This window comes from Aethina tumida, chromosome 4 (genome assembly GCF_024364675.1).
Source record: "Aethina tumida isolate Nest 87 chromosome 4, icAetTumi1.1, whole genome shotgun sequence".
Lineage (NCBI taxonomy): Eukaryota > Metazoa > Arthropoda > Insecta > Coleoptera > Nitidulidae > Aethina > Aethina tumida.
Genome location: NC_065438.1, coordinates 29,123,740 through 29,144,046, shown reverse-complemented (window position 1 = coordinate 29,144,046; position 20,307 = coordinate 29,123,740). Strand labels below are relative to the sequence as shown.

The 20,307-nt window shown below is 27.7% G+C and overlaps 1 protein-coding gene across 1 annotated transcript in view; it reads right to left on the bottom strand.

The window, feature by feature from the left end:
* The window catches only part of LOC109596618 (pseudouridylate synthase RPUSD2), a 132,410-nt gene extending 112,133 nt beyond the window's left edge, over window positions 1-20,277 (bottom strand). The window contains exons 1-2 of the mRNA XM_020012191.2: window positions 20,228-20,277; window positions 19,693-19,962 (exon numbers count right to left, since the gene is read on the bottom strand). Coding sequence (XP_019867750.1) covers window positions 19,693-19,962; window positions 20,228-20,245 — 288 coding nt within the window. The 5' untranslated portion in view covers window positions 20,246-20,277. The remainder of the gene's footprint in view (window positions 1-19,692; window positions 19,963-20,227) is intronic.
* Between the last annotated feature and the right edge of the window lie 30 nt (window positions 20,278-20,307).

The window sequence follows — 20,307 nt, the reverse complement described above, 5'->3', positions numbered from 1 at the left end:
GATAAATCGACTACTTATGCAACAGTGTGGTTAAAATTTTTCGGATAAGGTACGAAACACCCTGTATATTTTAGAAAAATTAAAAACTTATATTATTTATATAAACATAAAAAATGCGTCCAGAAAGATTTTAAAAAGTAAGTAAATAGATTATTCTTTGTAATTTTTCGAATCGAATTGCAATTTTGGTTAGTTTCAACTCAGTAGCTACGACAACCTATCACAAAGTTATAAAAAATCTAAATTTCGTCACAATTACGTCCACGTTTACTGGCCTATTATCACTATTTCTTAAAATAGAAACAATCGTATTTTAAGCAGGATAACGGGGTAATAGTTAAACACGTGGCAGACATTCTTTGATGTCACGAGATATGAAAATAGCGTGAACATTTTTTGGCAATGAAAAAATGAACTCTAACGCGTCATGAGAGTTTCCGTAAATATTATTGAGCAATAAAATTTATGACACGAGTCGCATTTTGCTAGAAGACATTTAAATTATTCAAAATTAAATTGAAGTTTATACGACTTTCGATCGAAATAAAAAAATATGTTTCACAAAATGGTAGGTAAATGATATAATACACTTTGTGGAATATAGGAAAGGATGCTTACATAAACAAAATTTTTGGCAACCTTTTAAACAAGTGTAAACACATGAAAGTAAACTGAAATGAAAAGTTGTAGCAGCTGATCAACAATCAGTGCGACGCAACGCGTTGGGATAATTGTCGTTTATTACAAAGTTAAATTACAATTGTCTTAAAAATCAATATTGCACAATGGGCTATTTAAGTAACAGAATGTTGCTTTTCGCACACAAAGTGTCAATTTAATTTTACTTATAATTTAAACATCAACAAAAGTACAATTAATAAATTAATGTAACAATAATTTTTGTAGGCTGTCAGTGTCAATGTCATTCAATATTGATTAGTCAATTCCTATTTACCTCAATGAAAGTTCTATTTACGATTATCATTATTATTTGTTGGATTAATGCCATGTTTTCACAAACAATTGTATATTTTTATACAACAACGTTCATGATATTTTTAAAATACCTAGAACCTACGTAAAAAAGTGAACCGAAAAATTCCGGATTGATTTTCCCAATATTTTCTATTTATCATTCAGGTAATATCGGCATTCATAAAATAAAAGTAAATAAACTCTATCATGTTCGAAATGAAAAGCATCAAAATTATTCAAATGTTTACTTTTCTTAATAAAAACATTAATTTACCGTTACTGTCATATGTATTTTTAATAGGTAAAACTTTATTACCCCGTTAAACAGATACATTCAATTATTCGACCAGTGTTTTATGATAGATTGTACGATGCATTAGATTAGATTTATTGAGTTTTTGCAGTCAATTTTGTACAATAATTCGTTTTATTAATTAATAGATCTAAATTGACGATAAATGAATATCTATCTAAATTTTCGACTGCATCAATAACGGCTACTATGTAATAAGTAAATTCTAACTGGCGTGTCTAAATCTCGTTTTGCTGAATTTTATGTATTATCTTTAAATCCGATACAATTTTCATGGAAGTCATATTTTATTATATCTTTTAATTAAATGATGATGATCAAATATGTTTTAATAGTGTTTTGTATTTTTTATTTATAACTAAAAAACATAATCTTTGAATATTGAGAAGAGTTCCCTATTTAAAATTTTAATTAAGAAATACCATTTGATCTTGACCGAATTGGAATAAATGGAATTTGCGTTAGAGCATTGCATGGTTAAGATAAATCATTATAGAATTAGGCTAGTTAATTTTAACATAATAAAGCTTGTTGATATTAAAACCATTATAATATATCCATCATTCAAATATGTGGAATAATTTATATTAAAATCTACTTCATGCCAAAGATTTTTATTTTATATATTTTTTCTTTTTAAAGTCTTATGAAAGTTCATTTCTAACAATGTCTTTGTAAGATAATAAAATTGAGATTAATTTCATAAAAAATATTACCACCATAAATAAATTTCAAACTAACCATGAATCAATTTATATAAAATTACTACGTCACAAATATAATACATAATATACAGTATAAAATGTAACAACTATGATATGCTACATAACATATAAAAATAATAAAAACACATAAAATCCTGCAAATATAAAATTAAAAAAAAAACTGACAAAAATAACCTTCTGGTCTAAGTGATCAAATGAAACTTTTCACCAGTTTATGACCAACTAACTCAATTAAGATAAGTAGCATCAAAGATACTGTAAAATTGACACAAATATTGTTCTTGTTTTAATTGTAGCATACTTGTAATTCATGTATATTTAATATATATAATTATAAATTATATATAATTTAAAACATTAATTCAATAAATTAACGTTATAAATTGTAGTTTTACTAAACTGATTTTTTTGCATATTTGTTTGTGGAAATTGTCAATCGTATGAACTAAACTTGAAGCACTGTAAGAAATTGTTGAAAAGTGTAATCCACAATTTTTTTGTGGAAATGCATGCAATGATACAATATAAGGAAATCACTCGACGTAGCGTAAAATAATGTAGAGAAACATATTAATTTTGCAAGACTGTTTTCCAATTTTAATTCGACCAATTAAAAAGCTCACGAATGAATTCTAATTCGGTAGTATTATTTTTATTAGACATGTTATAAATGATTTTAATATCAGTATATTTCGCTCTTCGCAACTAACCGACGATCGTCATTCCGAGTGGTTTTTCTGTGGCGCCCCGATTTTGAGGACTTTTGAAATACAACTTCGGTTTAAATTTAATAGCCTTAAATTAGATTATAAAGTCCATAAAACATAATGGCAACCATTTAGCTGAAATGTGATCTTGAATTTCTTTTTAATATAAAAACAACAATAATTAAGAGAATACTACAACAACAAGATCAGGTAAAGGCATATATGGAGTATTACCCATATTTCAATCTTAGCTAAAAATGTTAAAAACAAAGACGAAATGAGAATGTTTCACAATTTTCGTCCTGTACCATACATATCTTAGGATGAATTTGATCACTTCATTAGATTATCGTGGTTCAACAAGTTCAACTCATTATTAATACAAAAAATAAATATAATATAATATTTTTGTCATAAAATATGACCACCAAACCTATGCTGTTATAAAAACAAAAAAAAAAAAACAAATAAATTATTAGTTACTGCTACTACTTCCATGGAAAATTTACCAAAAATATCGTTATATCACAAATAATATATTATTCGAAATGAATAACCAACTTAATATCTTAAAATTTGTGGAGGAATTTGAAACAGTCAAAATCATCTAATCTGAGACAATTTGTGTATTATTATATCTTATAAAATAATTTATAAATTGTTTATTAAAAAATTACTGTTTCTGAATTTTATAAGTAACAAGAATTTTTTAATAATTTTTACTAAAAGATAAAATAAACAATAAATAAATGATTGCAATTAATGATATTATTGTTACATTATAACTGTTATTCGCTTTAGCGTATTAATCGAAAATTATTCGTCCTAATTTATGTAAAGGATGCACTATTGTATTTGATCATTCAATCACCTGTGGTCTAAAATAATATCCACATTGTACGCACACCAACCGAACACATATATTATATCATAATCCACATACGATAACATGTAGTGCCGCAATGGAATTGGCTATTCGCTTTGTGTGATGGTAAAGTCCGGTAGACAGATTTATGAAAACCACAACAGAAGATTTGGAAAATTACAATAAACGTTCTGCATTGCGACTGTTTGGAATTGTGCAGCAGTGAGTATGAAATTCTGAATTCTTTTCTTGTCGGAAGCACCGGTGTCAAATGTCGCTATTTAAGGGATTTGGAGGCTGTATGCCATTGCGGACATAAATAAAATATATGTTCACATTATACTGTGGAGGTTCTTCCGGATGTGCAAAATTTCTAAAAATATAATATGCAGTTACGACAATGTAAGTATTTTAAATGCATTTAAACAATGATTCGATTTGTTTTTCATGAAACCCATAAAACTAAACCATAGAAACATGATGTAATTAGAAAAGGGACATTAGAAAAGTATATATTTATGCTATAAAGCTTAATAAAATAAAGATAATTGAAAATCAACTTAATTACCGAAAAAACTTTCACTCTCAATCAAAATATAGTAATAGACTTTTTGTGTCTATCAGAAAACTTCCCAAAGTAAAACAATTAATTTCCTGCTATACGACCTAGTTTACTCATTTCAATTATTTCTACATCAAGACGTCATTTCATAGTTAATCAAATTAGTATAACTTTCTACTAACGCAGTTTTGATAAGAATAAATATATCTATAAAAATTGAAAGATTATTAAGAATGATATATATGTAATTTCGTACACATCAATTTATAAAATTTTCAAAATGAATTAGTTTTTAATCCAAATATTGAATTTGTTATTCATTTGTTCCATAAATGTAATAAACTTTGTACCTAATCCATTTATTACTTTTTAATTAAAACTCAATATCGTCCATTTTAATTATTTTTACTGTAAAACAGTATTTTAGTTTTTCACATACGTATTTTTATAATATAATTTATAGGTGACCATTTTGAAATTATTTTTATTTATTATTATTATTGTTATATTGGTTTTTAAATTAACTAACTTTAATGGAGAATAGATTAATCTAATTCTGAAAAATAATAATAGTATCTATCCACCAAAGTATTAACGATGTGAAAAAATTAACTTCAAACATTTTCAGATTAAAGCATTTCTTGATCTCACAGAATAATCAATCCATTTAGGTTACAAAATGTTTTTTCTAAAAAAAATTAGTGCTGTCTACAAACTAGTAACTATTTTAAACATTATATCTCAACTAATTGGTAATAATATATCATAGTAATGAGGCGCTAATCATACATCAGCAACATACATTGGTAATATTGATTGATTTTTAATCTAATTTGGAATTAGTTTTTTGACACTAGTATTCAAGATGAAACCCTATTTATTGTTGATGATGAGACCTCATCATTGGTATACTAATACCAAATTTAAAAAATCGGAATGTTTTTAATCTATTTAATGTATCCTATTCAAAATTCAATTATTTTGAATTTGTATATTTTGCAGTTGTTCCTTCCATCAATGTATCTTTAAAAAGTTTTTTGGATGGGTTGTATAGTTTTTGTATGATTTAGAAAGAGCTAAAGGTAAAACTACTCAAAATTAATAAATCTCTTCGGGTCGCAAGCTTATCAAATATTTTACAAAAAATATTTCAATATTAGCTGAACTTAAAAAACCTCCGGGATACCCAGTAACAATATCAAAAACAGATACGAACAAACGAATTAAAAACAAACGCGTGAGAATTATCTCGAAACTACCAATTTGCGAAAAAAGAGATATTTTGCCGACCAGAGAAAATAATGTAAACGCAATTATTTCAATACTCTGTTAATTACCAATGAAACTTTTCCAACTACAAATACATTTCAGTGTTCAAATAAAAATTATTGAGAAAATGTCATAAAACAGACAGATAATTTACGGTCGAAGTCGGATGTTAATATATATTTTCTTCAAAATAAAATACACATACTAGTTAAATTAATTTTTGCTGGGTAATATAACAATAAAAAATTAAATCACAGCTTTATTTACAATACCAGTGATGTGATTTCAAAAGACATTTGACAATAAAACCGGCAGTTTCGATTCTTTCTGTGAAATACAAGTCCGTGGTTTATTGCATTAGACGACCCTTCTCAAATGATTTTGTTTTATTTCTTTTAGAAGAGCAATATAGTGTAATTACTACCAAGACTGTAAAAATTGGTTAAAGGCGAAACCGAGCAACAAAATTTTCGATCAAACACCAACTAAAGCTCAAATATAAGCGCACAATTTCCGCACATAAAACTTTAATCATTATTGATTGAAAGGTGAAGATCACTTAATATTGTAATAATAATTTTAAGACAATTATTGACAAATAATATTCATGTTCACCATATAACAAAATAACTGAGTTTACGAAAAAATAATAAATTTTAAACAACATAAATAAATGAAGAGAATGCCTTCTTTATTTCATCACAGGACAACTTTTTCTCAATTTAGTTTAGTAAATTTTATATTAATCAAGAAAAATATAATTATATTAATTTCGAATATAAATATAAATATAAATAAAATAGGAACTCAAAAATTAAAAGTACACTTGAGCCAAAAAAATCGACTTCCGACACTGAAAAAATGCTCCCCAATGATGAGTACTTTGAATTGAATTGAATTGAACGCTCTCTTTCAATTTTTTCATAACTCTTACCGTTTAGAAGATATCGGATGTCAAAATTTGTAGAATTTAACAAAGAATGTTTTTCTATATATTTTTTATATTTATTTACTAAATTTTACAACTTTTACAGATAAGTATATTATAAAAAGCTCGACATATATTTTTGTAGGAAATTAAACGTTATACAACTCTGTGAATTTTTTTAAAAATATTAAGTATAATAATGACAGTAAAACTATTCCAATATGCAACGGGTTCAGAATTTTACTTCTATTTTATTACAGGACGACTTTTCCATAAATTCATATTTTAGTAAATCTTATATTAATAAAAAATATATAATTATACTTCATACGCAATCAAAAAGTACAATATTATATTTATTAATAAAACACAAAATAAATAAATATAAATCAAGTCGATTAACATAACTGATTCATTGTTTTCAGTAATAGTGTCATATTATCTATTTTTCTAAAATTCATTTTAGATATAGAGTACACATTTCAGTAGAAAACAAATTCAAATTTTTAGTAAAATGGGTAACTACACGCTATAGCTACAATCAAAATTTCACATTGAAATCTAGAAAGGTCTATTAAATCAGTTAACTGAATCGTCCTGCACAATAAGCTTTCCTAGCTCTTCATCTTAATTGCTGTTAAAAAAAACTTAAAACCTACTTGCATTACATCAGTTAAAAATTTTAACTCAAATTATATTTATACTGGCTTGGCATCGAACCAACAGTTTGATGAATGTATTTGTATATGTTATTAAAATTAAAACCGCCTCTTCCATAAAAAAATCACGATTCACGTGAATGTCAACTGAGTTGTTCTGGATAACAGCTTTCATGTATTTTAGGTGAAGAATGACAGCTTCACTACAATGTATAAAAATAATTCATTGATGAAACTGATAGTGCCAGTCGTGATACATCAAACAATTATATTCGCCTTCGTAAAAATAAATAAAAGTTGATACTTATTTATTTCACTGCTTCTTCTTGTATAATATTATACCGCTTTACTTATTTACCAATTTCAGAGCATACTACAGTTAACAACGAGTCCGTTCCAGAGCACAAAGTTCCTTCTGGTCCATTAAATATTAAAGGTTGTGATGAACTTCGCCAGACAGATGGGGATTCACTTAGCTTTGAAATGTTAGAGCATAAATTCGCATGCCTTAATTGTTATTAATTATGAATTGATGAGCATTCAATTTGGGATCTGATTGCGTTCTACGAAAATCTCTATTGTAGCATCATTTGTGTTCTAATTATTTTCCGTTTCAAATACTCTGTAATTTATTTTCAGAAATTAATTAATTAATTAATTATATATATATATATATATATATATATATATATATATATATATATATATATATATATATATATTATATATAAATTCATACAAAACAAAATAAATTAAATAATCATTCTATAAATTTGTTAAAAATTTAATATTAAGAAGCCAGAGAAATTTAAATAGTGGTTTAGAAAATGGAGTGTGGTAACAAAATGAAGTAAAAGTTAATTTGGGTTGGAATGAAAATGCTTAATGCAAAATTCCAAAGATCATCAACTCGAATTTCCACTTGCTTTGCAACATGTCTGTGACACTTAACTAAAGCCTCGCGTAACAGATTCATGCAAATTCTCACAATTTAAAGGAATCACATAAGGAGGTTTCGAGAATAGAAGCAAGCGCTCACTTTACACAGGAACCGCAGTATATGCTAAAACTCTACCTCATCCAGATTTGAATTAGTTTGTAGTAATTACGGTACAACTTGTTTAGCGGTAGCAAATAATTAAACTGGATTCAGCCTAATTTTGTCACATTTGCTTTAACCGATTTACTTTGAGCCAACTACACACGGGGGGACGACAAAGGAATCATGACATGCGTGAAGGAGTTTGTCTGCTTTATTGAATTTGCAGTGTCGCACTGTCAAATTATCAATTCCAACATATCGGTGTCACTACTATGAAATTCGTATAAAGGAGTAGTCGTGCTGAAATACACCGGTATGGGATATTTTGCATTAATTGACACTATCTGAGTGAGACAGTGACCTATCGTGATTAATGCGTCACATTCCATTGGCATCGTTTTATCGAAAGAAGAAAGAAACACAAGATATGTAAAATGTAAAAAGTAAAATGTTCCATCATTAAAATGTTAACAAAATATTTATCCTATGTTAAGATTATTAAAGCAAAGATCAAGTAAATGTATACATCAACCATTTTTTGCGATGGAAAAAGTATACACCTAATTAATTTGTTAAAGGTTTATGGGAAACCAAAAATTTGATTTGTTTATGGAGTTTAGAAATTCAAGATCCGTAAACTGTATTAAGTAATAATAACATTCCACCATAACATAATTACCGAAACAGAGATCAATTAAATTTTTTCATCATCCTTTTTCGGATGAGAGAGGATTTACAGGGTGATTCATCTAAATCACTTATTAAAGCTTAATAGGGAACTAATTCCATCATAAAATATTAGGTATACTAGGAAACTCAGCTAACTAATGTATTAGGAGCATATGGAGAACTAAGAAAGTGTATAATGATTTCTTTCCTTGCTGGGTCATTTTACAAAAAATTGACGTGGTCTCAGACTTCTTACAAATATTCTCATTTTTGTTCCTACCGGATATTTTTAAACAACAAGAATACTTGTGTGCATGATGTACTAGATAAAATCCAACTAATTTGGGTTTGTCTTCATTTAATTAAAGAACGAGAATATGCCGTCATTTCATTGTTTATGAAACCAAACAAGTAAAATACAAATTAAATGCATCTCTAGTTTTCTCTGTGACTGAGAGTAATATTTTTTAGTTACACTGTTAGTGAGAACTATAAGATATGCAATAATAATTAAAATATTACATCAATTAATTATTAAGTTATGCATTACAATTCTTGTAATTATTTTATTGAATTTATTAAAATTAAATTTATTAATTTGTGTTACATAAACATATGAGATGAAAATGCTTTTAGTCTTATTTAATTCAATGCTATAGGTATGAATTAACCTTATTGTGTTTTTTCGATAAAGATTCGTATGTTCGACTTATTGCGGTTTATGTTGCACTGTAAATAACTGACGACTTCTAAGGCCCTTTCGGGATTCCAAAGACAGCAAATAAAAGAGTTAGCATAACCAGTTGAGGAACGAACTATAAGGTATGAATAATATAAAATTGCATTATTACTAATAAATACGTAAAAACATTTTTTACCATTTTCCTTTGATAATCTTGAATAAAATGTATGTTCCATATAGTTTTTATATTTGAATAGAATCAAATTTATAGTAAAAGATACATAAACACAATTCAATTTATGTTTAAAAACTACTTTTCATATTTCAAATTTTATTAAGAAGCATGCGATCTTATAGGTATTAATATTCAAGCAATTCTTTATCAGAATCCACAATCGGATTAACCGGTAGAAATACAAATTTGAATTGTTAATTCTCGGTGTGATACATCAGGACTGATGGAGTTACTATAATACATGTAGATTTTCCGACATAATCCGTATAAAACACGAGTGTCACATGGTAAATTTTAATATGAGAACGGAGGAGTGACGGTTGCAAATATTATTTTTTTATACGTTCTGTTCCGTGATCAATTATAATCGTTCAATTCTTTTCACTTAATTTAAGTTGTTCAAAAACTTGTTTAATAGAAAATAGAAACAAACTTTTGAATTTTATTACTCACTAGATTTTAGTACTAAGAATGTGTGATAAGTATCTAGGTTATCTGTCAAGTTTCTAAGTAGTTTAGTTAATATCAGTTACGATAGAAGAGGAAATTCAACTGGACGAGTACAGAACATTGTACATTCATTTTGACACAAAGAAGTTTTGAAAATACATACACACAATATTATCTTCAAAAAAATGTATAAATTGCTTTTTTGTTCACTACATTCACCTGATTTAGCACCGAGTGATAATTTCTAAATTTCTAATTAAATAACTAATATTTATAAATTCTAATTACTCGGCGGCAAAAAGATAAAAAATTGTCAGGAATTGAAAAATAAATTTTATACCAAAAAATTGTTCTTGGCAGGGTCAGGTAGTTAATAACAATTCTCCTAAATTCATTATTAAAACATATATTAAAACTAAATTTAATTAATGTTTTTTGGTTAAATATTTTATTTTACGGTTAATTAAATAGATATAATATTTGAAAAATATTTACTTATTAATAACAGCATTGGCGACTAAGGAATATTTTCTTTCGTTAAAAAAAGGACTATCACGAAAACGATAATAAAATATTACCATAGTGATTGGAATTATTGAAATAAAATCAAAAAATATCGTCAATGATCCGGGACCGATTTTTTCTCGATTGACGGTAATATTTTGCTCCAGGAAATACACTCGGTTATTTTTCAATAAATTCAAGGACTCCTTTTTCCAATTCCAGATAGATTTAACACAACTGTATGTACACAGAATACGGAACATTTTGTACTAATGAAATCAATATAAAGAATTAAATTAATTAATTATTAAATAAAATTATCCTTGATGTATAATTAATTCAGAAAAATTTTACACTTATTACCTCAGATTATTGTGTAATTATTGATTACTGTTTATATTACAAATATTAATTATTCCCATCATCATGTATTTTAATCATCAGTATTAGATTTTATCATTATTTTTTTGTATTCAATTTGGATACAACATTTTTTAATAGAGATTGACAAACTCCTTTAAATAAAGTATCACATCTTCCTATTACAAATTTAAATTTTGAGAATTACAACTAACACATAGAGTAAAATAAGATGATACCAATAAAGTAAGTTTTTTCAACGCAAAAAATAAAAAATTGAATTCGCTTTTGATTAGCACATACATTAATACTTCCCGTTTCTCTTGAACGAAAACACTTCAGCTATGAATAGTTCCATTTAAATCTAATTTTAAACTTACAAGTGAAGAGAAATATGTATACACACTGTCATAATCAACACACAATTTTCATTTTCATAAAAATTTACTAATAAATTTTATCTAAATTACAATATAGATCGTATGACAACAATTTATTGCACTTTTGTTTCAGCTGTGAATACTTTACGAAAGGTTCATAAGCATTAAACCTATAAATCTTACATTGAACTCTTATGCTAAGACTGTTTCGATTAAGCAGTATATTCATATTATAAATATTTCAAAAGTTTTCAAGAATACAGTCGTTCGCATGTAAAAGCTTTCCAAGTTCAAAAGCTCCTGACAAACGATGTGCACACCTTTGTAATTTTAACCACCTTTTGACGTCCTCATTCTTATTCTCTAAGGCGGCATTACATTTTAAGGGGCAGTGATCAATCGATAGTTACGCATCTAACAGATGTACTACTATATAATTTCACAATGTAAATTAATTAAAAAAATATATAAAAAAATGTTGTCTAATTCATAAAAAAAATCGAAAAGGAATAATAATCATAGAAGATAATAATCTAATTTGCTAAAATAAATTACAAAGAATAAACATAATTCATTCATTCAGTCATTTGTCTTATTTGATCTGCACTATTCTTTTTTACACCTCAAGCGTTTCAATATAGAATTGACGTGAATTTATTTATCCCAGATCCACCTTTAAATTGGTAGAGTAGATTTTATTTCAACCTTTTTTGGTAATTTTCCTTTATATCCAAGACCCTATTTTTTATTTATCATGTACCCAAAGCAAAAACTCTAAATTTTCTGTCGGACGTATTTATTATGAGAATATAGTAATTATAATATAATGTATACTTTAATTAACAGGCATATCTAGAACATATTTACGAAGGAGAAATATTTAGCGAAATTATTTACTTTCAGAAACAAATGGAATCTTCTTGTGAATTCCTATGGAATCCTATGGCAAATACGTATATTGCACAAAACTACTCAATACATTAATCGGTTGTGGTGGCGGTGGTGGCTATTTTAAACTGAAAATTTATTCGAATTCCGCCGACATAGTAGCAAGTATTATTATCAAAATACCTGTGGAGAAGGAGCATGTAATTCATGCATTTTCTATGCGATTTAACGAACTTCTAGGCGTGCGATACCATCACTTCCTATGCCTTCTTCTAAATCCGCCATCCCGTATGCGGTAACTACAATAGATAAACTGATTGCAATCGTATTTATATTGATTGCGTTGTTATTATGCGTTAGATACATTATTGGTTTGAATCAATACTTCTTAGCTAATGACGCATTCGCCACGATTGGATGCAATCAATTTGCAATTACAATTGAGTGAGTATACTCACACGTTTCAGGGAACTAAAACTAAAAAATATTTGCTATTGTGAATTATTTATTTACGATTGAAATTTTCATTTCTATTATGTATTTGTAATGTAGTGATCCCTGATTTTAATTGAATTTAAATTACCGGTACCTATGATGCCATGAAAATTTATATTAATTACATTTCTTATTAAAAATTGTGCCATTCTAATAATATATGTATTTGTTCTATTTGTTTAAATGGAGAGTTTTCCTCTTTAGTTTTATGAATCATTCAAATCTTTGTTAATATAATATGTCAAATTTGCACGTGTTTGCGATTCTTTGTTAAATTTGCCCACCATGTTGAGTTTCTATCATATCATAATCTTTTCAATCATTTTATTATTATTATTTATTTACAAACAATTTGATCTCGTAAAACGATAGTTTCATGTATAGATTTCTGGATACCTAGATGTGAGTAGTGTTTTCAGACATCTATTTTTTACTAATTTATTTATGAAATTGCGTCATAACTATTAACATATATGAGAATCGTTGTTCAGAATTATGTTCTTTCTTATGCCATTTTCCGTTCGTTGAATATTGTTTCTGTTGTTATTGTTCATGAGACGTTATGATAATAATAATTATTATTGCAAGAGATATTAATATTCCTAATCATAGTAAAGTCAAGTTGTATATACTTTGAACAAATACGGATATGATACCAAAGATGTAAATAAATCACATTTGTTAATTTTATTTGTGTTTGTTATTTATGGTTGATTATTCAGTTCTACGCATTCATAATGCGGTTACTATTAGGTTGGTGCGACTGAAATGTCGGATGAATATATTAAACTGCATATATTTTTCCAAAAGCTGTTTATTTAATCAAAATATGTTCCATTTACTTCAATACACTTCTTACAACGAGATTTTAGTCTAGAGAGCATAGATGCCTGTCTTGAAGAAATTCTGACCTTTAGAATCATTCATTCATTTTCGTACTGTTTAGCCCATAAAAACAGTTTTAATGTTTATATAAATGAAAATCGGTTTGCGAAAGATCCGATGAATGTGTGCTGGATGTGGATGGTGAAAAATGTCATATTTTAATTCATTTAATTTCGCAATTGTTTTGCACGATGTATGTGTCCTAGCGTTGTCCATCTTATTTCGCTCGGTTAGTTCTTGTGGTATCCACTCCATTTTTTTCACTTTGCTAATTTCAGAAAGACGTCGGAATATTGTTGTATGGTCAACTTTCAGTTGGATTCCTCTCCACCAATGCATTCAGAACATCATTTTTCACAGACGTTTCGGGTCTTCCACGCGGTTCATTTTGCAGAGAAAAATCACCAGACCGAAATTTTTCAAACCAACGCTGCACTTTTCCCAATATTGATGGGAAAGGATTTTTCAAAAGCTCCTGCAATACTAATTGCAAATTCAAGAAGTGCATATATGCATATAAAGATATGCTATGTAACTTAATGTGCTACAAATTTTTACCTTACTATAATAAATGATAAACATTTCCATATCTTTATGTATTATTAAAGTTTTGATTGTTTTTTAATTAGGTAGCAAACCAAAAAGTCAACTTTTACTAACTTAAAGCAGTAAAAATATACTTTTCGCAGGAACTCAGGAAAAGTTAACTCTGGCTAGTAAATATTGATCGAAATTCACTTTACTTTACCTAAACAGAGCTAACACTTACTGGAGAATCTACTTTCCCGTAATATATATATATATATATATATATATATATTGAATTGATTTTTCACCATTAAAATTGTTGAAATTACATACATTTTTATTTGTGAAAAGATCCATAGTAATAGCATCTGTAAGAATAAAAAAGAACCTTTCTGTATTGGAATTTCTAATTGAGACATTTTAGTTAGTGAAAAAAATGTAAGTGAAAATAACACACACATCTCTGTAAACATGCTTCTAAATTTTAAAATCCTCCTTCCGCAACATGTATCAAGAACAAAGAACTTTGAATTTTCCATTAAATTTAAGCAAAGGCAAAATTTTAAACTGAAATTGAATGAATAAGTTGAATCACACTGCATATTATATTTTAAAAAGTAACAAATCGAATCCATATTTAAAAGACAGAACAAGATAATAGAAAAAAATAACAATTTGGGATATTTTAAAGGACCTCCCTCCACTCCAAAACCACTGGCGATCAGAATTCCGTATTCTACTTTAAAACTTAGTTGGACATTAAATCCAGATCATAATCGTTTCCCAAATAAACACTAGTGCTGCATATGCTGAAATGTATATATCATAAACTGCTTGATAATTCCAGTCGAGCCCTCGCAATTCAAAGGGCAGAGCAGACGACCTCTGCTGATTAGGCCCTGTGCATCGTCCTAGCAAAGTTGCCAACTTAAATTACAAACCACGTACGCAGAAAAGGCGTCCACGACCGATTCACAAACTCGTGCGGGTCCTACTTGCCTTCAGCTATTTGCGAATTAAACACCGACTCTCCGCGATTATATGCATTACCAGATTACAGAACATAAGACACGTCCAGCCAGCTACACATCAAAGCACCTGAATTGTAAACCATGGGTTTGATTGTGAGATTTAACATCTCTAGTGGTAATTCAGTTAGATAGAAATGTTGATTAATTATAATGAATTTAATGATATTTAATTTCAATTGAAAATCATTTTCTTCGTCTTCGTATTTTAGGTTTGAATGATGTTCTTTCTTTCCACTGATATACAAGATTTTGTATTATGTTATCTATTATATAAAACAAATTTCATTCATCATTCATTGATTTGTGATTGAAGTCCGGTTCACGTATTATCTAATCACACGTGGTACAAGCTTTGATCCTCACTTGACTAGTCGCTTAATTTAAACGTTGATTACCCTTCCACACCATGCAATACAGATGTTCAAAGCTCCAAAATAAACTCATATATCATGTTATTGCCATAATATTTTAATGGCTATTATAAATAAGAAATATATTGTCAGTTATTTTGGACAGCTTCAGGCTACATGAAAAATGTAAGTACACGAAATTGATGCGTTTACATAATCGGATTCAAAACATTTTTAAGTAGATGATTTATGTGCGCCAAAAGAAATGTCATTTCTATATAATATATCTTTGTTGAAAGTGCTGATTTATAACGCTGTATACATAAATATTTGATACATTTTATATACATATTGTACATTTCAAACGTTGAAATACAGTCACCTCTACTCTTGAAAGAGACATGATTTTATAAATCAAACATTTATTAGGACATTAATTCAGCGCTCATAATTAATAGTACATCTTGATTGATCAGTGACAAATTACTTAAATGGTTTCTGTAGTCACTGAAAATCTATAAAAGATGGTTCAGGATTCATTCAGACATATGCTACAGACTTTAAGAAGTGATCACATCCACAAAAGAAAATATTTTTCCTTGGACATATATAAGATAAAGTTACGAAATTTCTTGATGGACATTGCAATAAAAATATTTTCTATTATCACAATACAATTCTATATAAAACTATTATTATTATGTTCATTCAAATTAATATTTTTAGAGTTTATTGAAACTTTTGAGTCAGAATACTATTTTGTTATTATAACAAGGGAAAACCTTTATTTAATGACTTCCTGGGATAATATTAATATTCAATGAGTTTAATTTATACATTTTCATATTTTTCAAAAATGAAATTTCAAGCCATTTAAATCATAAACATAGGATTGCTACAATATATTACCGGAAAATAATCTTGTGAGTTGAATAGTGAGAATATTTTATGGTGTTTGATATCAAAAGGTTAACGACGTTTGAGGTGTGAAAGAGTAAAAGGAAACACCAAACACCCTTTATCTCTATTATTTTGCATTTTAATTACAGGGTTTACCGCAACATAGGAGTTGAAAATAAATTTCTGCATCGAGTCATGGAAAAATTTATGGTGATTCCATTTGACATTAGTTATTGGCGTTTAAAGTAGAAAAAAACGAAATGTCTAAAACCCTATTTAATGTTTTGGAATATTAATAGCTCCTGATAGGATATGTTTTTGTTAATGTACAAACATATCAAAAATAAATTTTTCAATATAACAATTTTTGATAATACTAATTTTAGTTAGTCAGTGGAAAGGTGAAGAAATTTTTTTAAGAAATACATATGAAGAAATGCAATGCAAATTTATGTAGAATTTAAAATGCAATATTGTACATTTGAATAAAAAACAAAGTTAATACCACTTATAGTTGAAGCCGGAAATCTGAATATAAGGACTATTTTACTATTATGAATTATCATTTCCATTTAAAATATTGTTTACATTAAATTTTAAACATTGGCATAAAGAAAATACAAATAATTTAAATAAATAACTATTCCTTTTATATAGCTTTGAGAAAGAATTTTATAAATTTCACTAGCAAACCGGCGTTTATGACAACAATTTTGAACGCTTACAATTAGTAAGTCATAAGAGACAAAGGTACTGATGAATTGAGCGTGTCTGTAAATACATATCCCTAATGAAAAAGTTATTTGTAGAATTCAGACTGGGGTAAGATAATTTACAATAACCTTCACAAGTGTTAGACATGTATTGGTTTCACATAACAATAGAATAAAATGTACCTTCAGGGCTTAGGAATGGAAATGAATAGATATTTGGTGAAAACATTCATTAATGGATTATGTGTTTTTGTTTCAGAAGTTGTTGGATTTAACTTGTTTGATGTTTTCTTTTGAACAGTCACAAATTCGCTAGCGCACATGATGATTTTTTAATTAAAAATTATATTTTCGAGTACGTTCTGTCAAAGCATATTGCGGTTTTGTAATTTATCGCGGTCTCAAAGGGCGGCATTCGACGATACGATGTACGGGCATACATATTCGACCGGACGCGTCCGAGCCGGCCACCTCCACTACACAATTTTCAGTGAAAATGCATTGCGTATTCACAAAGGACCTATGTTGTGGATCTGAGGACGCCCCGCTACAAATTTACAATGCTAATTAAAATCTGTTATGAATGCGTACTAAATTCTGAAATACTCAGTCTTTGAGAATAATTTTGAAAACAAAACGTTTAAAACGATAAGGGGCGTTAAAAAATCTCATATAATACTAACAATCAAAAATAAATTAACACAATGTCAATTTCAATCTGAGTTATGTATGTATGTATGTTGCACATTCGGGACTTGAAATGGTCCTTGCAAGTACGCTACTGGTAATTACCTGCATTGCATGTCGAAGGAATGTGCATTTTAATTTTTGAATGACTGCAGAATTGACTATTTAAGAGGTCGCTGCAGTAAATTAAGAAAAACAATAGTAAATTAAATGTTCACATGCACAAAACTGCCAACGTGTTCTACCATAGTCAGATTCATCATGAATTTCCTTCCTTTATGTAGTTTACCTTTTTCTAACCGTTTGCCATTGCAGAGTTATTTATTTTAGTTTTGTATATCATGCAAGGTTCTCTGTAATTGAAAAGCACCAGTTCAAAAGTAAAATTTTAAATGACCCTAATGGAAACAGTTGGTGTTAAGAGTAACAATCTGGAAAAATATTATCGCATGTTAAAATGCAACTTTATGTTTGGATTATCTACGTTTATTTTTAGTGAAATTTATTATGCCATGCTTAAGAACTGACCTCGCTAGAAAATAAAATATCTCGACCAATTTATTGTATTATTACAGTTGCACAAAAAAAATATTTGATAAATGTAACATTTTTTGTATTTTGTTCATTGAAATCTTATATTGACTTAATTGATGGTTTAAAGGAAATAAACACACATTGTTAAATAACATTTATAAAAATTCAGCACACACGCGAGTTAAATTATTGTAAATTTGAAATATTTAAATAAAAATAATGAATCTAGTGTTTCAGCACAACTCATAAGATGGATAAAACAATATTATTTTCATAAAATTATTGATTGTATAAAATATATTTAATTAGATACAAACTTTACAGTTGTATACAAATGCTTTATAGCAAAGTAAGCAAGTAAAACCACTTTAACTATTATTAAACTGATCAAATTTACCAAAATAATTTATAAAATTATTTAAAAAAATGCGACAACTTTTAAAATGTCCCTTTGTTTAAGTAAATGAATCCCATCTTCAGGATACTGAAATAATTGAAATGTCGATTTGATTTGTTAGGTCACTAGATCCTAGAACACTTCAAAACTTTTTAAAAAGAAGGGAATGAGACAGACAGAAATGGTTATTTTTTAACCAAACTAATAATTTTCTTTTCCATCAGACTTATCTCTTTAGCGCAATACCCTTGACCTTCCGGTAATAACGAAACAACGTTTAAACAAGCGATTTAATATTCTACATAAGATTGTTTAGTAAATTAGCAAATTTTCACGTGCCGGAGTACTTAAAAGGTATGCAAAAAAAGGTATTAAAAAAATTTGTTTACAGAAATTATATTTATTGAAAACATATAAATAAAAGTACGAAATATGTGTTGAATTTAAATATTAAAAGTTGAACACATTTGTTTTACTTCTCTTGATAATTCTGGAATGAAAAGGGAATTGGGGTACATTTATCGAGAGCCACAAATAATCCTTCAAAGAGCCACATGTGGCTCGCGAGCCGCAGATTGGTCACCTCTGTTATATACCATACTCCAGGAAAAATTCAATACGTGTTTGTATATCCAATCAGATTTCTTGGTTTCTCCATCTGATAGCAATACATCAGTACACATTAAGAACAATACTTGCCTTACATTATTAGATTAACAAACAGCAGTTACTACAATAAAAGTTTGTATCTAAAAAATATAATTGAAAGATAGATAAATATAGTTTATATTTGAAAACGCGAAGCAAAATTCTGATTATGCACTCTTACAATTTTTTTTATTATATTACCATATATGTGGCAATAAATTGTTACACATAAAGGTAAAAATAATTATTTTTAGATAACAAAAATTTAGAAAAATTGTAACCTACATAACAATAATATGCAACAAACTAACCTTTACATGTAGCGTTGTATCATCTTGAATCCAGCCACCTTCAGAGAGAAGTTTTTCTGTTGAAAAACTTCTTCTCATCACTAAAACATGGTCATCACCTTCCGTCAGCGGTTCACAATATTGACTCCAAAAGTCTTTTCGCTTCACAATATTATCAACATCGCATCGATCGATTTTTAGTTTATTAGGAGAAGTATCACTCATTTTAAGAAGACTGTTTGCAACACTAATTGATTTATGAAAGTATTTTGTCACAAAATTATGAAATCTCTACAAAAATAAAATTATGAATTCTTAAAATACTGTATAAACAAAAAATGGAAAATTTAATAGAACATAAAATTTATATATACTGTACAACTTCTAAAATAAAAACATTTATAACTGCTTTTGAGGTTAGAATAAATAACATGAATTTTAAATTGAACTTCACATTGTTTATTAATGAAACACACGCATACAATAATAATTAAATTTCTAGTTACGACAGAAAACTAGGACTTATTTAAAATTAATTAAAACATTTTTAAATTACCAATCTAAATAAAAGCATTTGCTACAAATGTCACACGTGTAAATTCAAAAGTTTACAAGCAGCGACACCTATATTGAAAG